This window comes from Cottoperca gobio, chromosome 24 (genome assembly GCF_900634415.1).
Source record: "Cottoperca gobio chromosome 24, fCotGob3.1, whole genome shotgun sequence".
Taxonomy (NCBI): domain Eukaryota; kingdom Metazoa; phylum Chordata; class Actinopteri; order Perciformes; family Bovichtidae; genus Cottoperca; species Cottoperca gobio.
In genome coordinates, this window is record NC_041378.1 from 22,396,512 (window position 1) to 22,422,200 (window position 25,689).

Consider the following 25,689-nt stretch of genomic DNA (forward strand, 5'->3'; position numbering starts at 1 on the left):
GTTTTGATCAATTCGACTGCTTTCAGCTCCTACACGTTAAACCTTGTAATGCTTCATATTCAACCGATACTCCCATACGACATTTCACATGCAAACTATTCAGATTTTAGGTCAGTTACAGTTTGCACCCTGTTTTTTCAGCATAAAAAAATATTTTGCCATTCCTAATTTTCCTACTTTTGTAAAGATACTCATTCGGGCTTCAAAACAGTGGCAGGTTCTTACCATTACACCCAATTCTGAAACTACTTTTCATCTAATCATATAAAGTAGATCAGGGTTCCCACAACTTCTTAATCATCAAATTCAAGGGTTCCAGAAACAATTCCCTCAAATTCAAGAACCCAATACGGGATTGATTGAGACGCGGTTATATACCGTCGCACTCTCGAGACATGCCAATAAAACAATTTTGAATTTAAGTGACATGAATTTGTATTAGTTTGTCAACCAATCCATTGTGAATGCAGACATTTTTCAGGGAATCACTCGTATTAATCATCGGGCCTGAGGAAGCCTGCCTTACAGTAACAGCTTCTGCACATCTCTGCCAAAAAAGGGATTCCATTGACTGACTTGATGCTGTGTCTTTATGATTTTTTAAAAGTGATAAGACACACAGGGGTATAGGTATAGGTAACTCTATATTACGGTAGAAACGGGATTGCAGGTGGAAACATTTCTACCGTTAAACAGTATACATCATCATAACGCCCAACACTAACAATTAAAAAGACACATACCATACTCTGAAAGTCCTCTGCAAATTCAGTTTTCTTCTTCAGTTCATCAGTCAGCTTTTCTAGCTTGTTCTAGAAAAAAACAATAAAAAAAGAATATTTAACGAAACAAGGTCTGGCTCGTAAGAGTTATATAAATAGTACACATCTTACTTCAACCACTTCTTAGAGTTTCTTACATGGAAATCTACAACGAAACTGTGAGTGATCTGCTCGTTGATAGCTGGAAGAGAAAACCCCTGGAAGTCAGAGAGACAATCGATGTAAGCGGACTAGTGCAGTGTCTGTTTTATCAAATCTGAATCCCTTATCAAGTCTTTTTAGGTCTAGTTTTCAACAGTGGCATGTAACGCATATTAGAATGAACAAAATCTCAATCAATGTAGATCTGTAATCACCTTTGGTTGCGTAAGAAGGCAGAAATAGTTTTTAGTGGCGGCCTGGTTAATGTTCACAACATGCAAATAAATGAATGGGTGTTGCGTAATGTTCATCATGTTTCGAACACATTCTAATAACAAATGCAGCCTTCTTACTGTTACGCTGAAAACACCAGGCAGCAGAGAAGGTCATCTCGCTGCATTAATAAAAAAATCCTGCGGAGACATTATACGACTCTGTTTGCTGATTGGCTGCAGGTATTTTCTGGCCGCAACTTGCCGGCAAACTAAAACAATCCACAACGACATTTGTAGACAAAATCACTGAAATACCCTTTTTTATTGAGGTCATTTAAGTTATTCTACTGGGCCTAAGCTCTTTTATAACATTCTTCAAAGTCTAGGAACACTGAATGCCAGAAACTCTGAAAATATGTTTTTTCTTATTTCACATGATCTTTATGATTGTGTCTTGAAAAACATGCAGAAAAACATCTATGTATCTGACCTGACGGAGGAAGTGGTCACGTCTCCTGCACAAGCCCTGGCCTGGGTTCGGAAAGGAGAAGGTGAGATCTGAGATGACTGGACATGAGAATGCTGCCTCCAGGATGTTCAGGCAGACTGTTTAACAACCATGTGTTTTCTGCACTCTGCCTCTGTAGAGAACCGTCACTATGGAAAGACAAAAAAGAATGAGCGGAGCAGCCGCTCGCACACCAATTTCCGAATGGTAAGCAACACCACAACTTACAGGAACATGTAGCTTTCTGGGGAAATCTGGATTGTTCATGATTAAGTTCTTCTTAGATCCTGGAAAGCCGAGAAAGGACCGACCCATCCGGTGAAAATGCTGATGGAGCCATTATTGTGTCTCATTTGGTGAGCTCGCTCTTTTATTGGCTTGTTTTCTTTGTTTCTGTTACCTTTGCTGTCTTTCTTATTGTCTGTATCATTGTTTGCATTTGATCATTATTTGTTCACTAGCAATTTTGCGTCATCTTCTAGAATTTAGTTGATCTAGCTGGATCTGAGAGAGCAAGTCAAACAGGAGCAGAAGGTAAGGTGGTGTTAAAGCCACAGATAATTTTAGATTACTGATTGAAGCTGCATGAAAGGCAACTCGCCCTGATGCTATGTTAGAGTTACTGATTCTACAATGCAGTGTGCCGAGTTACCAGTAATCCATCTGTTTTGATATCCTAGGCACACATTTCAAAGAAGGTTGCAATATCAATCGCAGCCTGTTTACACTCGGCCAAGTGATGAAGAAACTGACAGATGAAAGCCAGAAGTGAGTAAACTTGCAATGACGTTACCGCTCCTGTAAACATAACTGATCAGTTATCATTTCTACTGTTCATACATTCAATCCAATAGCTGTGTGTGTGTTGTAGGATATCATCATTGTTGATCAGTGTGGAAATGTTCTTTCTGAGCAGAGTCTCACTGCTCCAGATATATGTCCACTGGCCAGACACACACACACACACACACACACACACGTATAATACTATAATATTTATTTGTTAATGTTTAGTTATTTATATAGCTCCAGTTCCATCATTTGGGAGTATACAATTAATGTTTACATTAAAAACGCCTTTTAAAATGTTTATTAAGAGCTCCTTTTTATGTGTTGAACATTAATTCAAAGGTTCTGACACTAAACACATCTTCTCTCTTTAGGGGCTTCATTAACTACAGAGACAGTAAGCTAACCCGCATCCTGCAGAACTCCTTGGGTGGAAACGCTAAAACGGTCATAATCTGCACCATCACTCCTGTCACTCTAGATGAGACCCTCAGCACTCTGCAGGTTGGTGAAATATGCAGAGTTCTGTCCTGTACACCTAAACCTCTACAGTGCCTAAATATTCACTTAAATATTCAATTGTTAGATTTGTGATACTAAATGGTGTGGCACATTTAATATGGTTAGCTCCTTTCCCCCTGTACATTTACGCAAGATAAAACACTGCAGCTTTGCAGGTGGATGTCTGTCCAGAAAGTGCAGTTATGAGAATTTAAAACATGGACTGTTGGAGCCAACATCAGACTGAGAAATCAAAGCAGATTATGTTTCTCAAAATGTTTATTTCATTAGTTTGCCAGCACTGCAAAGAAAATGAAGAACGACCCTCATGTGACGGAGGTGTCTGATGATGGGGCTCTGCTCAAAAGGTATCGCAATGAAATTGTAGACCTCAAACGTCGTAAATAAAAGAAAGCAACTATATCACATATCTGAGTCATGTTGTGGACTATGCATTTCTTCCTTTAGGAGAGTAAAATATAATAAAATATTAGTTTCACAGCATGGTGTTTTTAAGATGGCGAGGGGAATCAAAGTGCGGCCATACAAATGTCTTCTAACATCTTAGTTGTTTAAGGGAGAGAACGGACTGTATGGGATCGGGATCAGCAGATACTCAGGGTTGCAGTATCGGATATGAAACAGTGGTATTGAGCCATCCCTGTTACTTATGAGCCAACACATGCAATGATTATATCGGCCGACTTTTTGACCCGACCACGTCATCTGTTTAGCTCTACTTCTCACGTTGTTAGTTTTTTGTTAGCCACATGAAATGTACAGTATTTACTTTCCTTCCTTCTCAGGCTGAAGCAGCCAAACTTGTGCCCATGGGTTTCACCACAGCTACTGAGTTCCACCAGAGGAGAGCTGAGATCATCCAGATCTCTACAGGCTCCAAGGAGCTCGACAAACTCCTGCAGGGTTCGTACATCTTGTATATCATCCAGAACTTCACCCTGACTGTCGGTGTTTAGTTATGTGGAGAAACATCCACCATCAGTGCTCCATGCTCATGATGGGAACTTAGTCACCAAATATGGCAATCCGTCAAGGCCACGGTCAGGCAATCGAACCCAAAACTGAGGGTCAATTATAGACGGAGAGCACATCAATAATAATCAATACGGACTTCATGAATTCCTAGTTCGTAGTGTTGCATCCCGGGGGCCCACGGAGGAGTGGGCCTGCCTCAGTGGGGGGCAAGGATGGCCAGTGCATCTATCCTGTCGTCGGTTCCCGACGTCAGGATTCAACACTCACTCAACTAACCCAGCCCGTGCCCCGAGTCCCCTATCTGTGGTCGGTCTCGTTTCTCCGAGGACCTCGGGATGCCACACAATTTTTTATGATGCTTTTCCAGTCCAATTTTTAATTCAATCATGAACTCTAGCCCTGTCCGTGTTCCTAATTCTAAACTTAAGTGTAATTATGGCCCTATCAAAACCCAAGACCCAGCCCTAACCTTAAATCCAATATGTGATAATGGGAGGGATTATACTATGGTGGGAGGAGCCACACGCTATATAAAGGGAGCAGCCCTTCACTCAGCCTCATTCTCTCCAGACTGCTCCACAGTCCACATGCAGCTGCTCAGCAACATATAGCAGCTGCCATGACATCCAAAACTTGGAGTCACACGAACAAGCCAGCCTGATGAAGGCCAACATAGGCCGAAACGTCGCGGGCACACAAGCTTGTTCACCTAATCCTAAAAAAGGAATATATTAATGAAACACAATACTTACCTCACTGGGAAGAAAATAAACCTAATACTTACCCTTATAGTGAGACACATGGCGCTCCAAATATGGCAATCCGTCAAGGCCACGGTCAGGCAATCGAACCCAAAACTGAGGGTCAATTATAGACGGAGAGCACATCAATAATAATCAATACGGACTTCATGAATTCCTAGTTCGTAGTGTTGCATCCCGGGGGCCCACGGAGGAGTGGGCCTGCCTCAGTGGGGGGCAAGGATGGCCAGTGCATCTATCCTGTCGTCGGTTCCCGACGTCAGGATTCAACACAAATTCATACAAGAAACGACATTAACACGTAATTTGTGCCGAACATTCATTTAAACCACCTTTTTAACGGCTAAGTAGATTTTCCGACACTCGAAGTGTTGTGTGATAATCTCACTTACATTCATCTCCTCCACTGCCATGTTTTGGCTGCGCAGGACAGCCCAGTCCTTCTTTGCATCTCTGCTGAGCCCCTCAGCGTCATCTAGAGAGCGACGAAGCGACACCACCTCCTGCACCAAGTCCTTACCGCTCTGAAGGAGGCCACGCGACAGAGTTAGCCAGCTGACAGAAGTCACCTGCTTCATGTTTTGATCAATTCGACTGCTTTCAGCTCCTACACGTTAAACCTTGTAATGCTTCATATTCAACCGATACTCCCATACGACATTTCACATGCAAACTATTCAGATTTTAGGTCAGTTACAGTTTGCACCCTGTTTTTTCAGCATAAAAAAATATTTTGCCATTCCTAATTTTCCTACTTTTGTAAAGATACTCATTCGGACTTCAAAACAGTGGCAGGTTCTTACCATTACACCCAATTCTGAAACTACGTTTCATCTAATCATATAAAGTAAATCAGGGTTCCCACAACTTCTTAATCATCAAATTCAAGGGTTCCAGAAACAATTCCCTCAAATTCAAGAACCCAATACGGGATTGATTGAGACGCGGTTATATACCGTCACACTCTCGAGACATGCCAATAAAACAATTTTGAATTTAAGTGAAGTGAAGTGAAGTGAATTTGTATTAGTTTGTCAACCAATCCATTGTGAATGCAGACATTTTTCAGGGAATCACTCGTATTAATCATCGGGCCTGAGGAAGCCTGCCTTACTGTAACAGCTTCTGCACATCTCTGCCAAAAAAGGGATTCCATTGACTGACTTGATGCTGTGTCTTTATGATTTTTTAAAAGTGATAAGACACACAGGGGTATAGGTATAGGTAACTCTATATTACGGTAGAAACGGGATTGCAGGTGGAAACATTTCTACCGTTAAACAGTATACATCATCATAACGCCCAACACTAACAATTAAAAAGACACATACCATACTCTGAAGGTCCTCTGCAAATTCAGTTTTCTTCTTCAGTTCATCAGTCAGCTTTTCTAGCTTGTTCTAGAAAAAAACAATAAAAAAAGAATATTTAACGAAACAAGGTCTGGCTCGTAAGAGTTATATAAATAGTACACATCTTACTTCAACCACTCAATATCTCAACTTTGAGCTAAAAGTGGATTGGGGCTTAAAGATGGTTGAAATGACAATATTCAACTCAGATGAAATATGTTTGTGTGCACTGTACCAGACACGAGACGTGCAGACCTGAGGGGGAACTCTTCAGCACGCCAGCTTACCTGAAGCTCTCGGCATTGAAGCTCAGAGCCTTCGATGGTCTTTTTCAAGTCGGTGATCTCATTTTGCAACTCATTCTGTTAGATCACACAAACAAAATGAACATAGTGTAAATAAAAGCCCAACCCAATACCAACTCTACTGTCCTTGAATACAAGCATTATAATAGCGCGTTTCCACTGCAAGGTTCGGATCTATTTGGCTCGCTCTTTTTTGGTTTCCCACGAGGGATACTACCTGGTACCTGGAACTTGTTTTAGTACTACCTCAGCCGAGGTTCCAAGCGAGCCGAGTCCATACTGAATGGTGACGTAAAAAAGACTGCAGACCAGATTGGTCAGAGGGAATAGTCACTTGCATGTCACTGGACATCCTGTACAAACCCGGCGTTTTAAAATAGCAAATTACAGCAAATAGCGATTGCATTCTCTTTTTTCCACTCAACCCAGATTCAAAGCAAATGCCAGTTGGCAAAACTACGTCTTATATTACACCTTACAATTAAGGAAGTGCAGACGTTCGTCTGTTTGGCTGCCAATGAAAGAATTCAGCGAGTCTCCTGTTTACACGCCACTGTTGCTTTGCCTAACAGCTGATCACCCTGCCCGACACGGAGTTGGTATCATCTGCAGTGGAAGCTGAACCATGTGGAGGAAACGCAGCGTAAGTGGAATCTGAATGGAATCAAATCATTTACCTCATACTCTTTCATGAACTTGATCTCAAGAGACAAGAACTCATCCGTCTCTCTCTTCTCCTGAGACAGAGCTGCTTTCTCTTTCTCCAGACATTCAATCTGCTCTATGAACATCCCAAGCTCCTGCTTTAGATAGTCCCGCTCAGCAAGCACCACGTCCTATAAACATACAATTTAATGCATATAAGCAGCAGTAAGCACTTCCACTTGAAATGCATTGCCACAAGGTTAAGACTTGCTTGGCCTTTAAAGCCAGGTTAACTTTAATTGGCTAAGAGACCGTTTGGATAGTCCTACATTAAGCCTTGAGGAGTACGATAGTTTCTCCACAACAAACTGTATATAATATAACAACATTACATACATACAGAATATTACAAACATAAATACACACGATAAGTTAAGTTGTGGGATGAGTATATCTGCTTGCACATGATCAGCTGTAAAAGCGCTCTGTGCTGGCTGTGCCGTCATTCATTACCTTCTCTGTAGCCAGAGTTTCACACAGCTGGATTGTCTCTGCAAACTCATTTGTCTTCTGGAAAACAAGGTATGAAGATTAGTACTAAAAGCAGTTAACACAACCAAGTCAAAAGTCAATGATCAGTATGCCTAAGGTGCTACTCTCAGGTGTAATTGAGGATTTCTCCTCTTACTTAGAGACAAGAAAGTATGTATATTTCAACACAGCATAGCCGGGTGTGCCTTCGTTCTTCATGCCAACTCTCCACGTCTGACAATTTCAAGCTCAACATCTCCACCTTTTCCACAGCCTCCTGTTTCTGCTGGACCGCCATCTCAAGCTTCTGCTCCAGCTCTGCTGCCCTCTGTTCTGTTGCCTGTATTTTGTCCGCGGCCTCCTGTTTCTGCTGGGCCTCCATCTCTAGCTGCAGCTCTAAGTTGGAAACTTTCCCAGAAAGCTCACACATACGGTCTCGAGACACAAAGTCTTTGGGACTGGAAAAAAGATATAACATACAGATGTGTTGAACTGTAAACTACCTACAAACACTCATACTGTAGCCGTATGTGAGCCGTTGAAAACGCTCGAGTCAAAACCAAGCACCGCCCACCAGCACAAGCAAACTCTCATTTTACAGCTTAACAATACACTAAAATATGTTTCTGAAAACATTTGGAGGCAAGAAATAGTCCATGCTGTAACAGAATCTTAATTCATATTTGATTAGCGCTGCCTGTTTGACAGATTGATCCAAATTCATGAGCAGTGATTGCCACTGTGTTAGAGACTCCTCAGCTGTGATTGGTTGTTCTCCTTTGGGGCGGTTGGGTAGCAAAAGCCATTAAGAGCCAGGAGGATGCAGATTATCTCTCATGCAGTAAATCAGGATAAAGTGACAGTTTAAACAAATATGATAAAGTTTGTTTTTTATAAAAAGGTTTAACTTGTGATACAAGACTTTATTCATGTCACCGATCCCCATGTTAATGAAACAGGAAAACCAAGCTCAAATTCATGATATATCACACATCTCACTGTCCTGATGATACGAGTAGTTAAAAGTGAAAACCACTATAAACATTATTAGCATCAAGACATTCACCTGTCTTCAAAGCTTCGAACAGTCACAGAACTCCGACTCATATCCATTTCATCTGAAGGCTCATCAGGAGTCTCCCAGCGAGAGTCAAAATCCTCGTCATCTGTTAAAACACACCATGTATGCATTAAACTGATTATCAGAATGCATGTGAAATATGATTTGCAGATTGCATTTACCTTTTTATTTTATGTGCTTCTCCTTACCTTCATCCAGTTCCATCAGACAGGAGCCGTCGGCTTTCCTCTTCCGAGTGAAAGATTGTGCAAAGCTAAGGTCAGATGAACCCCCATCACATGCAGACCGACGGGCAACTCTGACCATCTTACCTCCCCACGTGACCCTGCGTTTTGGAAGCTTAAAAAAAAACAGGACAAGAGCCATTATGACTATGGTACTGAAGAAAAGGGTGTACTACAGCGTCATTTTGAGTCATAGTTACATTTCGAACAGGAATCAGGTTTGAGCTGGTGACCATCAGTTTGGTCAGGTTTCTGATCCGGTCTTCTTGTTCTCTCTGGAGCTGATCCTTTTCTTGCAGCAGCTGGGAGAGAACCTTTTTCTCCATCGCTGTGGTCTGTGTGACTGAAGAAACCTGGAGGGAGATCATCCACAGGTCAGTGGGTAGAAAGTGCTGTTACAATGGGACTTGCAGTGATAGGCACATCGCAATAGAACATGACATAAGAAAGAAAAGGGATCGGGGATGAGACTTGCCTCGTTAAGTCGACGTTTGAGGTCTACAATTTCATTGCGATACCTTTTGAGCAGAGCCCCATCATCAGACACCTCCGTCACATGAGGGTCGTTCTTCATTTTCTTTGCAGTGCTGGCAAACTAATGAAATAAACATTTTGAGAAACATAATCTGCTTTGATTTCTCAGTCTGATGTTGGCTCCAACAGTCCATGTTTTAAATTCTCATAACTGCACTTTCTGGACAGACATCCACCTGCAAAGCTGCAGTGTTTTATCTTGCGTAAATGTACAGGGGGAAAGGAGCTAACCATATTAAATGTGCCACACCATTTAGTATCACAAATCTAACAATTGAATATTTAAGTGAATATTTAGGCACTGTAGAGGTTTAGGTGTACAGGACAGAACTCTGCATATTTCACCAACCTGCAGAGTGCTGAGGGTCTCATCTAGAGTGACAGGAGTGATGGTGCAGATTATGACCGTTTTAGCGTTTCCACCCAAGGAGTTCTGCAGGATGCGGGTTAGCTTACTGTCTCTGTAGTTAATGAAGCCCCTAAAGAGAGAAGATGTGTTTAGTGTCAGAACCTTTGAATTAATGTTCAACACATAAAAAGGAGCTCTTAATAAACATTTTAAAAGGCGTTTTTAATGTAAACATTAATTGTATACTCCCAAATGATGGAACTGGAGCTATATAAATAACTAAACATTAACAAATAAATATTATAGTATTATACGTGTGTGTGTGTGTGTGTGTGTGTGTGTCTGGCCAGTGGACATATATCTGGAGCAGTGAGACTCTGCTCAGAAAGAACATTTCCACACTGATCAACAATGATGATATCCTACAACACACACACAGCTATTGGATTGAATGTATGAACAGTAGAAATGATAACTGATCAGTTATGTTTACAGGAGCGGTAACGTCATTGCAAGTTTACTCACTTCTGGCTTTCATCTGTCAGTTTCTTCATCACTTGGCCGAGTGTAAACAGGCTGCGATTGATATTGCAACCTTCTTTGAAATGTGTGCCTAGGATATCAAAACAGATGGATTACTGGTAACTCGGCACACTGCATTGTAGAATCAGTAACTCTAACATAGCATCAGGGCGAGTTGCCTTTCATGCAGCTTCAATCAGTAATCTAAAATTATCTGTGGCTTTAACACCACCTTACCTTCTGCTCCTGTTTGACTTGCTCTCTCAGATCCAGCTAGATCAACTAAATTCTAGAAGATGACGCAAAATTGCTAGTGAACAAATAATGATCAAATGCAAACAATGATACAGACAATAAGAAAGACAGCAAAGGTAACAGAAACAAAGAAAACAAGCCAATAAAAGAGCGAGCTCACCAAATGAGACACAATAATGGCTCCATCAGCATTTTCACCGGATGGGTCGGTCCTTTCTCGGCTTTCCAGGATCTAAGAAGAACTTAATCATGAACAATCCAGATTTCCCCAGAAAGCTACATGTTCCTGTAAGTTGTGGTGTTGCTTACCATTCGGAAATTGGTGTGCGAGCGGCTGCTCCGCTCATTCTTTTTTGTCTTTCCATAGTGACGGTTCTCTACAGAGGCAGAGTGCAGAAAACACATGGTTGTTAAACAGTCTGCCTGAACATCCTGGAGGCAGCATTCTCATGTCCAGTCATCTCAGATCTCACCTTCTCCTTTCCGAACCCAGGCCAGGGCTTGTGCAGGAGACGTGACCACTTCCTCCGTCAGGTCAGATACATAGATGTTTTTCTGCATGTTTTTCAAGACACAATCATAAAGATCATGTGAAATAAGAAAAAACATATTTTCAGAGTTTCTGGCATTCAGTGTTCCTAGACTTTGAAGAATGTTATAAAAGAGCTTAGGCCCAGTAGAATAACTTAAATGACCTCAATAAAAAAGGGTATTTCAGTGATTTTGTCTACAAATGTCGTTGTGGATTGTTTTAGTTTGCCGGCAAGTTGCGGCCAGAAAATACCTGCAGCCAATCAGCAAACAGAGTCGTATAATGTCTCCGCAGGATTTTTTTATTAATGCAGCGAGATGACCTTCTCTGCTGCCTGGTGTTTTCAGCGTAACAGTAAGAAGGCTGCATTTGTTATTAGAATGTGTTCGAAACATGATGAACATTACGCAACACCCATTCATTTATTTGCATGTTGTGAACATTAACCAGGCCGCCACTAAAAACTATTTCTGCCTTCTTACGCAACCAAAGGTGATTACAGATCTACATTGATTGAGATTTTGTTCATTCTAATATGCGTTACATGCCACTGTTGAAAACTAGACCTAAAAAGACTTGATAAGGGATTCAGATTTGATAAAACAGACACTGCACTAGTCCGCTTACATCGATTGTCTCTCTGACTTCCAGGGGTTTTCTCTTCCAGCTATCAACGAGCAGATCACTCACAGTTTCGTTGTAGATTTCCATGTAAGAAACTCTAAGAAGGAACTCCTTCTTTGGAAACTTTGGGGCAAAAGACAAGTCATCGGTTAGAAAAAACAGTGATGACTAAAATAAAACTGTGCCGCATTTCAAACATGCAATACAATGCATACATTTTTGATGGTATGGAAGACGTCCTCCACAGCCAGAGGTATCACTCCAGGAGTACGGTCACTCCCCATCATGGTGAAAGTCTTTCCGGAAGAAGTCTGTCCATAAGCAAATATGGTTCCTGTGGATCAAACACAGAATAGATGTATACACAAAATAAACACTATGCAGCTACTGCAAGTGTTTGGTGCAACATAAGACAGGTCTCACTGTATTCCGTTTCCATTACATACCATTGTATCCCTCAACAGTGGAAACAACAAGAGGTTTAGCAATGACCTGGTACAGCTGATTGGTTGTTTCTTCTTCAGCGAACACTCGGTCTGTGAACAACAGAGGAGGAACGCAGATTGCTGTTAAGACTCTGTGCTAAATATCGCAAATGAGCCACACAATCCAGTAAACCTACTTCTTAAATCCTATACATGCTGCAAAACATACCATAAATAAAGCTCTTAATGAGTTTCCCCTCATTGATCTGATTAAGGGAATTAGCCTCGGCTTTCCAAAACTGGACGGGCTCTGCATTGTCTGATGCAGCACTGTCTTCTCTGTAACAAGGACATACAATGAAGACAAATATGGAAACATTAAAAGACTTTGTCGACAACAATCAAGAGATACGATTTAGTGTTGCTCCGTGAGAATTCAATTGTGGCTAAATTGCTAAAACGCCTCTGAAGATTTGATGACGTTTGGAAGCTCAGCTAAAGCAAAATGTGATATTTGGAGGAGTAATTATTAGATCATGAAAAGTCTATGTCAAAAACATCACAGATCATTTTATTTATTGTTTATTTTGTGAAAATATAATCCCCGTATATACTGTATATCAGCGCACTAGGAACATACTCCGATGTTTACTCCGTACATTTGCCAAATCAATTATTTATTCCTCATCTCTGAATGTTTTCTCTTGAAAGACCTAAACATAGGGAGGGCATCTGCAATGCGTGTTACATCGACTTTGGCCGGACTGAAAAACCTCAACAGCTTTTGCACGGATTGCCATACAATCTGGTACAGCCATACCTGTTCCCCACAGGATGAACAGTAATAACTGTGTTGGCCTTTTGGCTTTTCCAAGAAGCTAATGCAATCTTCAAGTAAACATTTCACTTCATTTATTCTCTTAGTCTTGAGTCATTGAAACACGTATAAAATGATTATACAATACAAGTGAATCAATACAAAGTATAAAGAAAGCCTTTGAATTCATAGAGAAATAGCTAAATATAGCTGGGTGGTAGTGATACGCCTTTCAAATACAACACCTGAAGGTTGTGAGTTCAATACCAGGGCTGCCACCATTGTACCCCCTGAGTTGGCAAACCACTTTTTCTAAAGCATTTGGACTGAAACCAAATATTTGCTTTGGCTTTTTTTTTTTTTTTTTGCTGTAAATGTGCTTTTATGGATATAAAATGTAGCATTCAAATTAGACATGTATTTAGTTGTTTTACATTAAAACAAAAAAAAATCCCAATTATTCTTGTAACTGTAAATGCAGACAATACAGGACTGTCTCAGAAAATTAGAATATTGTGATAAAGTTCTTTATTTTCTGTAATGCAATTAAAAAAACAAAAATGTCATGCATTCTGGATTCATTACAAATCAACTGAAATATTGCAAGCCTTTTATTATTTTAATATTGCTGATTATGGCTTACAGCTTAAGAAAACTCAAAAATCCTATCTCAAAAAATTAGAATAGTTCCTCAGACCAAGTAAAAAAAAAAGATTTATAACAGCAAAACAAAATCAAACATTTGAAAATGTCCATTAATGCACTCAGTACTTGGTTGGGAATCCTTTAGCACGGATTACTGCATCAATGCGGCGTGGCATGGAGGCAATCAGCCTGTGGCATTGCTGAGGTGTTATGGATGCCCAGGATGCTTCAATAGCGGCCTTTAGCTCATTAGCATTGTTGGGTCTGGTGTCTTTCAGCTTCTTCTTCACAATAGGGTTAGGGTTAGGGTTAGGGTTTAGGGTTAGGGTTTTATAAATCGATAACTCCCCCCGCTTCGTCCACCGACTGGGCGGTTTGACTAGGGAATTAAAGGCAGTGCACTGGCCGTCGAATGTTAATCTGCAGCCTCCGTTCCAATATCTTACGCCTGTTAGTTCCTGTCATATAGTTAGTATTCTTTCTGGGTTTACTCTGTGACATTATTCTTCTCTTTAACTTCTTATCGTTATTATTTACGTCTTAAGTTGTAAAGGATGGTGCTAATATTCAATTTGATTACCAGTCCGTACCTTATAGGTAGACACTAAACAACAGAGAGAACTCTTTGTAGCAGCCAAGCTGACCACAGTACGTGCTCACCAAAAGGGATAGGATTATGGTTACGTCATTTGATTTTTGTGTCATGAAGTTTGTCCTGAATGGGCTTTGAACAGTGACATCGAATATTTATTAGCGTTTTGATGTTCGGTTACCCGCCAGTACCCACAAAGTTAAACGCCTGCAGCAGAGTGATCTTCGCGGCAGCCAAGCTGACCACGGCAGGTGCTTCCGCAGGTTAAAGGACAAGGTCATACCGTTGAGTTATTTGTCATATACGGTCCCTTATTGGGTTTATTTATTTAACATTGTATTCTCCTAAAAGGTTGATAACATTTTGTACACAAGTGTGTCACGATCGTTGTGATGGAGGTTTTTTCTTTTTTCATTTCTGAAGTTGTAATCCTTTTTGTAGTTCTATGTCTGAAATGACTTTAGTAACGAGGTTGATTATAATATTGTTTTCTTTTTTTTGAGATGTATCATTATTGATTAAGAGAATGAAGATAGTATTCCTTAATGTTGTTTCATTTGTGAAGTTGTATTCTTTCAGGGGATCATTTTGAAGATTATGTACCGATCGCTGTCCAAGGTGCTAATCCAGGGACAGCAGAGGTGTCATTAAAGGAGATTTTCTTTCAATCTTTGAAGTTGTATTCTGTAGTTTCATTTCTGAAATTGAGAGAATGAGAGGTTGAGGATCATATTCATTATTGGATATTTCATTTCTGAGATTGTATGAAGTTGTATTCTTTCAGGGGATCATTTTGAAGACTATGTTCCGCTCGCTGTCCAAGGTGCTGATCCAGGGATAGCAGAGATGTCATTAAGGAGATCTACTTTTAATCTTTGAAGTTGTATTCTGTAGTTTTATTTCTGAAATTGAGAGATTGAGGATCATATTCATTATTGGATGTTTCATTTCTGATATTGTATTTTGGTATTATACAACATATATTAAAAATATACATCATATAACTTTTATGTGGATTTTGTTTTGTGGGTACACTTCTTCAGTTATGGACCACAGAGGGTTAGGGTTAGGGTTAGGGTTAGGGTTAGGGTTAGGATAGGGTTGTGGGTAAGGGATACATGGATGTGTTTTGTTTGCACGGGCCTACCGATCTGTGGATGGGTGTTGCAAATGTATGAGAGTGTAAAGTGAATACTTACCAGGGGGGGATCATGGGCACCAAGCAGAGTACTTAAGGTATGTGTTATGTGTTAGTATTTAGAGTCTACAATTGGAGATGTGTGCACCAAGATTCAAAAATGAGTTTAGCAGTGTTTGTGGTCCAAGTAGTGTTGTCAGTATCAGTGAAAAATGTGTCTGCTGGAATTAGTGGTAGGATGTTGTGGGTTTTTTTCAATGTGTTGTTTATGACTGTAAGATTTAGCTGTTGTGTTTGGGTGAGGTGCGGTGAAAAGTTGAGCAGAGGGAAGTGTGTGGAGGCATGGGGAAAGGCAATGGCAGCATATCTGAAAAGTGACTTGATTTGTTTTGTAGTCGTCTGCTTGGGGTCCTGATCCCGATTGTTGATCCCGATGGAGAAAACAACAATCTTGACAGTCAAATTAGGCTTGCATTTCTTTATTAATTCAAGCAGATGATATACTTTAGCCCCTGGGTAGCCGTCCAGCTGGATGAGGGGGTTGTTATGGGGAGGGATTCTGGAGATGTTGGAATCCCCCAGTATCAGGACTGGCTTGGCGGCTTTGATGAGCCAGTCCTGCACTCTCCGGTGGGGTCTGGTGATGTGACAGGTGGGTGTGAAGGGGGCTGGAAGGGAGGGAGTGGGTGATGGCTGAAAAAAAGGATGGTTAGGGAGGGAAGGAGGGGGAGGAAGGGGAGAGGGAGGGAGAAGGAGAGGGGTGCGTGGGTAGGGGGTCCTGGGGAAGCTGAAGTCCAGGACTGCAGGTGTACTGGTCCCCAGAGAAGGCCCGCCAAGCAGCACGGCCCCGCCGGACTGGTCACAGGAGGGTTCAGTGTGGTTTGCAGTATAGGCTGTTTGACCTTCTGGATCCATGTCATCATATACCCTCCTGTGGTTGTTTGATGTGCAGTCCGACGGAGTATGCCAACCAGCAGAGCCCAAACAGGAACCAGCACTACCTGCAGAGGAACAGCAGAGGGGGGGAGAAAGAAAAGCAGTGTTAGGGGGTGTGTGGACCCGGGCCACCACCAACCTGCGCCGGGTGCCACCCGGGATGTTCATAGAGCAGATTGAATGTCTGGAGAAAGAGAAAGCAGCTCTGTCTCAGGAGAAGAGAGAGACGGATGAGTTCTTGTCTCTTGAGATCAAGTTCATGAAAGAGTATGAGGTAAATGATTTGATTCCATTCAGATTCCACTTACGCTGCGTTTCCTCCACATGGTTCAGCTTCCACTGCAGATGATACCAACTCCGTGTCGGGCAGGGTGATCAGCTGTTAGGCAAAGCAACAGTGGCGTGTAAACAGGAGACTCGCTGAATTCTTTCATTGGCAGCCAAACAGACGAACGTCTGCACTTCCTTAATTGTAAGGTGTAATATAAGACGTAGTTTTGCCAACTGGCATTTGCTTTGAATCTGGGTTGAGTGGAAAAAAGAGAATGCAATCGCTATTTGCTGTAATTTGCTATTTTAAAACGCCGGGTTTGTACAGGATGTCCAGTGACATGCAAGTGACTATTCCCTCTGACCAATCTGGTCTGCAGTCTTTTTTACGTCACCATTCAGTATGGACTCGGCTCGCTTGGAACCTCGGCTGAGGTAGTACTAAAACATGTTCCAGGTACCAGGTAGTATCCCTCGTGGAAAACCAAAAAAGAGCGAGCCAAATAGATCCGAACCTTGCAGTGGAAACGCGCTATTATAATGCTTGTATTCAAGGACAGTAGAGTTGGTATTGGGTTGGGCTTTTATTTACACTATGTTCATTTTGTTTGTGTGATCTAACAGAATGAGTTGCAAAATGAGATCACCGACTTGAAAAAGACCATCGAAGGCTCTGAGCTTCAATGCCGAGAGCTTCAGGTAAGCTGGCGTGCTGAAGAGTTCCCCCTCAGGTCTGCACGTCTCGTGTCTGATACAGTGCACACAAACATATTTCATCTGAGTTGAATATTGTCATTTCAACCATCTTTAAGCCCCAATCCACTTTTAGCTCACAGTTGAGATATTGAGTGGTTGAAGTAAGATGTGTACTATTTATATAACTCTTACGAGCCAGACCTTGTTTCGTTAAATATTCTCTTTTTATTGTTTTTTTCTAGAACAAGCTAGAAAAGCTGACTGATGAACTGAAGAAGAAAACTGAATTTGCAGAGGACCTTCAGAGTATGGTATGTGTCTTTTTAATTGTTAGTGTTGGGCGTTATGATGATGTATACTGTTTAATGGTAGAAATGTTTCCACCTGCAATCCCGTTTCTACCGTAATATAGAGTTACCTATACCTATACCCCTGTGTGTCTTATCACTTTTAAAAAATCATAAAGACACAGCATCAAGTCAGTCAATGGAATCCCTTTTTTGGCAGAGATGTGCAGAAGCTGTTACAGTAAGGCAGGCTTCCTCAGGCCCGATGATTAATACGAGTGAATCCCTGAAAAATGTCTGCATTCACAATGGATTGGTTGACAAACTAATACAAATTCATGTCACTTAAATTCAAAATTGTTTTATTGGCATGTCTCGAGAGTGCGACGGTATATAACCGCGTCTCAATCAATCCCGTATTGGGTTCTTGAATTTGAGGGAATTGTTTCTGGAACCCTTGAATTTGATGATTAAGAAGTTGTGGGAACCCTGATCTACTTTATATGATTAGATGAAACGTAGTTTCAGAATTGGGTGTAATGGTAAGAACCTGCCACTGTTTTGAAGCCCGAATGAGTATCTTTACAAAAGTAGGAAAATTAGGAATGGCAAAATATTTTTATGCACACAGAATGAGAATGAGTTAGTAACATGCATTTAAGGGACATACATGCATACATATAGAGAGGGAGCGGAGGAGAGAGGACGTGAAGGAGGAGAGAGGCAGAGGGAGATGGAGAGAGATGGAGAGAGAGAGAGAGAGAGAGAGAGAGAGAGAGATGCAAGCATTCATTATAACACTTATGTCATATTATTTTTGTTGATTGTCGTGGGGCTGGTGACTGACACTGACTGGTGGCTCAGCTTCAAGCGTGTTTGAGAGAGGGAACAGCCTTTCAATCCTGGTCACCTGGAGGTCATCTCGGGTCCAGTGTCGCAGTGGAGGAGAGGTCTCTCCGACACTTGCGCTGTTGTACGGAGAGAGAGAGAGATGGAGAGAGAGAGAGAGAGATATGCAAGCATTCATTATAACACTTATGTCATATTATTTTTGTTGATTGTCGTGGGGCTGGTGACTGACACTGACTGGTGGCTCAGCTTCAAGGGTGTTTGAGAGAGGGAACAGCCTTTCAATCCTGGTCACCTGGAGGTCATCTCGGGTCCAGTGTCGCAGTGGAGGAGAGGTCTCTCCGACACTTGCGCTGTTGTACGGCGCAAGACCAAGGAAACCTCTCTCATTTGTCAGGCTGTTGGGGTTTGTGGAGCTGGTGCCCAGGCTTACAGTGAGCTGGTAGTCAGTGTGACACAGGGGATGTCCGTAGAAAAACTCCTCCAGGGCCAACTCAAACTGGAAGGTCTGCCAGCTGGGCTTGTACCCTCCCACGTTGGCGTGCTGGTTGAAAAGCTGCCTGAGGGATCTCACCAGGAATATGACAACATTGTGGAGGATTTCCATCAGGGTAAGTTGTGGGGCTGGTGGCCCTCAGAGAGGAGAGGAACTGCATGAACTTTATCCACTTGGCCCTGAGGATTAAGGAGGCCCTCTCCTTCAGTGTCAACTCCGTGTGTGTTTGTGACCTATGTGGCGCTGAAGGCTCGACGGGGCAGGATTCATGGTCCAAACTTTAACAGTGGCAACCTGCCACATGAGAGACACAGAATGAGTTAGTGCCATGATTTAAAGGAAACACAATTGCATACAGATAGAGAGGGAGATGGAGAGAGAGAGAGGCAGAGAGAGAGAGAGAGAGAGAGAGAGAGAGAGAGAGAGAGGCAAGCATTCATTATAACACTTATGTCATATTATTTTTGTTGATAAGAAAGTTGCACTGTGATAATATGTGCTTACGTGATCATTTTTGGATATACCCTTTCCTCGTCTCCATGCACAGGGGGTTGCGACAGCTCAGGGGAGGACATCCTCTCTGTCGTCGGGCAGCAGGTCAATGGACGTTGCCATGGGTGTCGTGGGGCTGGTGACTGACACTGACTGGTGGCTCAGCTTCAAGGGTGTTTGAGAGAGGGAACAGCCTTTCAATCCTGGTCACCTGGAGGTCATCTCGGGTCCAGTGTCGCAGTGGAGGAGAGGTCTCTCCGACACTTGCGCTGTTGTACGGAGAGAGAGAGAGATGGAGAGAGAGAGAGAGAGAGAGATATGCAAGCATTCATTATAACACTTATGTCATATTATTTTTGTTGATAAGAAAGTTATATGACAGTATATGCTTACGTGTGACGAGGTAGCTATCGAGTCCTCCCTCTGTGGTGGACCACTTCAGTTCACCTAAGGTTGGGGCTCTCATGAGAATGATTCTGGAGACTGGTCGGTGGAGGAGTCCAACAACAATCCACCTGATGCTAATCATCTTCAGTCATCTTCTTCCGTTTGAACCTAAAGGACGTTTTGGTCCTCGCTGGAATGTCAGCTCTCTTGCATTTGTCCAGGTAGTCCCTATAAGCTTCTTCCATGTTTGTCTCTGTGTCCAGATTCACGAAGGACATCTCCATGGAAGACCAAACCGTCCTCTTGGTGTCCGGCAGAAACTTGCTCCTGGAGGTGCAGGGAGTATGTTGATATGCCTCATCCACTGCCTGAACATCTTCATACGGCTGTTCAATGACCTCTTCCTCTGGCCTCTTTTGAGGTGGTAGAGCTGGCGGGTTCCTCCTCAGAACCATCCTCCAAGGTATTGCGTCATGCAGCCTCCAGATGCTCATTTTGTATACCTTTGGCAGGAGGAACTGTGACTGGATCTGCAGTTTCTGGAGATCGGACTGTGCCATCTGCATATCCTTCATCAAGGTGGCCAGGTGTTGGTAGCTGATGTAGTCCCCATTCATGACTAGGGCCACACAGCTGATGAATGTCAGGACCTTGAATGTCTTGTCCTTCCCCAGAGTGGCGGGCAGGCGTCTCATCACGGCAAGTAGCCAGGGCATTCCATGCTCCCTGTAGCGCTCAGTGTTACGGGGGTAGGTGAGATCTCTCCTCTCAATCTCAATGCAAATGTCCCCTACCATGGACGCAGCTCTGCTGTCCAGGGACGGCGCTTGATCATCAGGATGGACCTCCACGTAATCCTTGAAATTCCATGTGATGCGCTTGCTTTTGTTGGTGTCCCTGAACTTCACATCAGCAAAGAATCTGATGTTATGTTCAATGAATCCAGACTCCAAACAGGTTTTCACATCCTTGCCAGCTCTGGTGATAAGCTCTCTGGTGCGTCGGAAGGTGCAGGGAGGAGGGAATGCATCCCTGGTGGCCAGCTCTTGGCAAAACTTCTCAAGGGTGACATGGCCCTTGAGGGTGCCAGGACACTGTGGGCCTTGCAGCATTGGTATTGAGAGTCTGTCATTCCTCTTGTAGAGGTCCCCCAGCAAGACAAACACCAATGCAGCTCCTATAACTGGTGGCTCAGCTTCAAGGGTGTTTGAGAGAGGGAACAGCCTTTCAATCCTGGTCACCTGGAGGTCATCTCGGGTCCAGTGTCGCAGTGGAGGAGAGGTCTCTCCGACACTTGCGCTGTTGTACGGCGCAAGACCAAGGAAACCTCTCTCATTTGTCAGGCTGTTGGGGTTTGTGGAGCTGGTGCCCAGGCTTACAGTGAGCTGGTAGTCAGTGTGACACAGGGGATGTCCGTAGAAAAACTCCTCCAGGGCCAACTCAAACTGGAAGGCCTGCCAGCTGGGCTTGTACCCTCCCACGTTGGCGTGCTGGTTGAAAAGCTGCCTGAGGGATCTCACCAGGAATATGACAACATTGTGGAGGATTTCCATCAGGGTAAGGCCATCTTCTGCTCTTCCAATAGGAATAACCACTGGATTTTTGTAAAAGAAGTACCTCACCTTCCTGAGGGAGAAGAACTCTGCTGGGACCAGCATACTTGGAATGCCTTGTGATCCACCAAAAACAGCCACCTGCTCCATTCTCAGGACAAATGGGCACAGCATCTTTTCTGCCAGATCCTCCATGTGGTCTAGGTATCCCATGGCCCTTGACGTCATGGCCTTCCAGAACTGCGGATGAGAGAGTCCACAGGTGGCAATTACTCCACTCACTGGATGTTTGAATGGGTTTCTGATGTGAAGGTGGGGTGAGTCCACATACAGTTGGAGAAAGATGATGGAAGCTGGGACACACAATTGACGCAGTTCCCTGCTGATGTCCATCATGCGATGGTCAGTGCATGTTTGAAAATTCACAGCCTCATGCATCCCCATGGCTGTGAAGAGGCTCCCTCGCACGCCCACCAAGTCTTGCAGGCCAGATCTTGACCACAACATGGCAACGTTCTGGTCCTTGGCCTTGATGTTGCATGCTGCGTGAACAGACATGGAGGTTATGTGAGCGGTGTCAACAATTTCCTCCACGTTGATGGTCCTCCGGTCCTTCATGCCGTATTTCTGCAGAGTCACGATAATACGAAAGTGGTGGCTATCCACTGTCCTCTGAATGCAGGTATCCAGGATTTGCAGAATGAACTCCTGGTCTTGCGCCAGAATGTTCATTTTGTCCAGCTGACACAGTGAGTTCTTCTGGATGGTGGGACGGCTCTTCTCTCTCACTGGCAATGCTCTCAGCTTGGCCACAAAATCGGCTCGGATGGCATTGAGGATTTCCAATACAACCTCTCGAAGCCATTTTTCGTCAGCTAGGCGCATGTCGGGTTGTTTCAGGTCCCTAGGTACTGCTGCCAGGTCCAAGAAGTAGCCCCCATCCACGTGGCCAAGGGTGACTCCAAGCATAGCGCGCAGACACTTCATTGCATTCCCACTGAGGCCTTGAAGCGGTAGGTGTTTCTTCAGGTGGTGGAATTTGTGGATCAGGTGCCTGCTTTCAAAATGTGGCATCTTCAAGTAGTGGACACTACTTTTTATTGCAGCCAGTGCAGAAATTTCCAGGACAACGCCATCAATGTCAAAGGAGAAGCATAGTTCTTCCTGAGGGTCTTCAATATTGGTGGCATACAGTGGAATCATGACATCAGGGCTGTGGAGGAACTGTTCCACACTGTGACTGCTGTTGTACATGTCTACTAGAGCTGTGCTGTTCTCCCGTCTAACCTCCTGCAGACCACAGCCTGACATTTTCAACTGAAAAAGAAAAGGAAAAAAAGTCATCAGTAACAACTACAACTACACTCAAATAAGTGTGCCCAAAGACACACTTGCATATGGTGAATGTCAAAGTCAAAGGGAAATGCATTTCTGTACATTGAACGGCCATGTCCTTTTTACACTGGACACGTTGAGTGAGCCTGGCATGCGGGCTTTTCACAAATGGCTCTTCATTTTGTATCACTCGGAGTCTTCTATTTGACCCTAATTTAGCAATAAATGTATATATTGTACAATATATTCATAAAAGCCTTATTTTTCTGCATTCTATTCGTTGCAAACCCCAACACAGCTACTATTGTTTAACATTTTAATCAAACCTTTAAATCAGCGGTGTCCAAACGCCGCTCCGTACTGCAGCGGTTTTATTCCAGTGAGTGCAACGCTGTTCCCATCATAGGAGAGTTAAAACACTTATTACACAGTATTTATGTAAGGTCCATTTTTCAATAAATTCAGTCAATTAAAGTTGATAACATTTTCTAACTAACATGAGTTGATTTGTCAACAATAACTTTGCCCAATAACTTATTTGTTTAGCAAGATCTTAACATTATGACACTTCAGGGGTCGGGAACCTTTTTGGCTGGGAGAGCCATAAAAGCCAAAGTTTTTTAAATGTATTTCCCTGAGAGCCATATATTTAATAATAAAATTGAGTTTTAAGTATATCACGTCTCCGAGTACTAAAAGCAGTGTCAGTGTTTCCCCTGTCATTGTCTGTTTTTATTTATTTAATATTCACAACTCACTTTTCACATTGAACAGGTGCTCTTTTATGAAATACACGAAACGTTTATGTTATTTACCTCATTTATGTGCACGTTTGTGTGTCTACTGCACTGGTGTCAAACTCACGGCCAGTTATATCCACTGGTAATTAATTAATTTGGTAATTAAATCAATGCATGGCACAACCACGGGAAAATACATATTTGAGGAAGTATCTAAATGTGTTAATGAAATGACATACTCTGTGTGTATCTGGAATGTACCACTACACTCGCTGTCTTTGGACCTTCTGCCCCCTTCCTTCTTTCACATAATGGTATGATCCCAGTCTGTGAAGGCGTGTCCAGCTCTTCAACGTCGCGCGCCACTCATAAGACTTTGAAACAGTCAGAAGCATGATTCAACCTATGCATTAATTTACCTTTGTTTTCCCATGAAGTGTGTTTTAACACTTTTAGAGCGCGCAGTTAATATGTCGAGTGTTGTTAAACACTTCAAAGGCATAATTGAACTTGTACATTCATTTTAATCCCTATGTCTTCCAATTACGTTTTTCTCTTACACTTCTACAGCTCACTGTTAATATGTCGGGTTTATAATAACAGAAAGATACATTTTTAGCAAAGCTTACCTGTTAATAATTAATGCTCTTGGTAGCATCTGTTGCGACTGTTCTTCAGTTTGTCTCTATGTCGAATGCCAGTGACTCCTCAGGTGTCGCCATTTGCTGAGCACGGAGAGCTGCTCTATTGGCTGTCCTTCAAAAACGTCATCTCCGATTTAGCATAATGGTAATGCCAGCAAGTTTAAAGGGCAGGGATGCTTGAACGCGCGTGCGCAGAACGGCATAGACAGTCATTCGCATAAAACAATAGAATGCCACTATATAACGTATGCATTGACAATATTTCAAGTCAGTAAGTGCAATGTCAATGTTAATAACATAAATACAGTAGCAGGTTTGATGCGAAATACTCTGGTTATCTGTCTTATTGTGCCATCTGCTGGTCAGAGCCTTGCACAACACTGCACAGATTACATTACAGTGATTTTACATAATAACTTCCGAAGCCCATAACAAGGTGAATAATGGATGTTTTTTTGTTTCAATGGTACTTAAAGATGCGCACTATTTTTGTGAATTAAAGCAGATATCAAGCACCGGAATGCTATCAGGCGTTTAGCATTTATGAGCTAAAGTATACGACATAAATCGTAATGTGGCAAAAACATATGAAGTGTTAGACAGAGCAATCAAATCAAATCAAATGTATTTATATAGCCCAATATCACAAATGAAACATTTTCTCAGTGTGCTTTACAGACTGTACAGCATTGCTGTGTGTGTGTGTGAGTGTGTGAGTGTGTGTGTGTGAGTGTGTGTGAGTGTGTGTGTGTGTGTCGGTGTGTGTGTGTGTGTGTGTGTGTGTGTGTGTGTGTTTGATTGTGTTGAATTAAAAACCCCAAAATCCACAACTACTGGTTGAATAATACAAATATGAACACAACACATGTGAAATACTCTGGTTTAGTCACATCTGTTTTATTGTACCACCTGCTGGTCAGAGTCCTGCACAACACATTACAGATGATCTGCTATTCCGTTTACACCCACCAGGAGGCAGCATCAGAGTCCTGCACAACACATATGAAGTTACACAGAGCCATTGACAGTACTGATGTAAATGAGTGTAGCATTACAAAAAGTAGGCATGATTTACAATTGCATTGTACATCATGCCTACTTTCCATATCCTCCTGCCGTCATCACAGCATTCTTGTAAATGTTTTCAATGATCAGAGCCATATTTTGAAAGCATGAGATCAACAACAATCAAATCAAATCAAATGTATTTATATAGTTCAAGATTGCTGCAGGTTATTGCTTACTAACAATAATTGTATATTATTGGTTTGCAGCTCATTCTCAAAACATAAGCATCATATGGGGGGGGGGGGGGGAGGTTTATATAAATAAACATGTATTTCCATATTTGGCCTATTCCGTTTACACCCACCAGGAGGCAGCATCATGTTAGGGTAATGATTAATATCTCGGCTATCTCGTTTTTTGAAAGCATCCAACCGTGCATATGAACTGGCGCTGTCACTTTCAAGAATATATATATATATATATATACACACATATATATATATATACACACATATATATATATATATATATATATACATTGTAATATATATTATAATATAAAATAAAACAATATATATATATATATATTATAATATATAATCCATACATATGATTAATAAAACAACATAGTAATTTAGAGTTTTATTTGGTATATTCCATGTGTTTTTAAATAAATGTTGTTACTTACCATTACAGGACGGTGTTGTATATATAATATAATATACAAATACA

General features: G+C 42.2%; 2 protein-coding genes and 1 long non-coding RNA gene across 4 annotated transcripts; 1 reads left to right on the plus strand and 2 right to left on the minus strand.

Annotated features, from left to right (window-relative positions):
- Positions 1 to 5,016: 5,016 nt before the first annotated feature.
- Positions 5,017 to 16,179, minus strand: LOC115003979 (centromere-associated protein E-like). The gene is made up of 21 exons (XM_029425920.1): positions 16,077 to 16,179; positions 15,769 to 15,932; positions 12,094 to 12,229; positions 11,863 to 11,981; positions 11,651 to 11,770; positions 10,965 to 11,046; positions 10,801 to 10,868; positions 10,652 to 10,723; positions 10,474 to 10,525; positions 10,240 to 10,327; positions 9,715 to 9,844; positions 9,307 to 9,426; positions 9,032 to 9,184; positions 8,796 to 8,946; positions 8,593 to 8,692; positions 7,789 to 7,984; positions 7,509 to 7,565; positions 7,028 to 7,186; positions 6,333 to 6,407; positions 6,025 to 6,093; positions 5,017 to 5,217 (listed from the first exon to the last, which is right to left on the minus strand). Exons 1-21 carry the CDS (start codon positions 16,177 to 16,179, stop codon positions 5,017 to 5,019), a joined length of 2,415 nt encoding a protein of 804 aa, XP_029281780.1.
- A 178-nt stretch (positions 16,180 to 16,357) lies between these two features.
- LOC115003891 (uncharacterized) lies at positions 16,358 to 17,478 on the plus strand. The gene is made up of 3 exons (XR_003831716.1): positions 16,358 to 16,474; positions 17,095 to 17,169; positions 17,409 to 17,478. It is a non-coding gene; the product is annotated as an uncharacterized LOC115003891 (long non-coding RNA).
- Positions 17,479 to 19,072: 1,594 nt separating this feature from the next.
- Positions 19,073 to 22,500, minus strand: LOC115003588 (uncharacterized). Of its 2 annotated transcripts, XM_029425441.1 has the most exons (3): positions 19,684 to 22,500; positions 19,445 to 19,559; positions 19,073 to 19,092 (listed from the first exon to the last, which is right to left on the minus strand). In XM_029425441.1, the coding sequence occupies exon 1, from the start codon at positions 22,482 to 22,484 to the stop codon at positions 19,812 to 19,814; it is 2,673 nt and encodes an 890-aa protein (XP_029281301.1). In that variant the 5' UTR covers positions 22,485 to 22,500; the 3' UTR covers positions 19,073 to 19,092; positions 19,445 to 19,559; positions 19,684 to 19,811. The 2 variants fall into 2 exon arrangements, with proteins under 2 accessions (XP_029281301.1, XP_029281300.1); XM_029425440.1 differs by lacking the exon at positions 19,073 to 19,092 and having other exon boundaries at positions 19,423 to 19,559.
- Between the last annotated feature and the right edge of the window lie 3,189 nt (positions 22,501 to 25,689).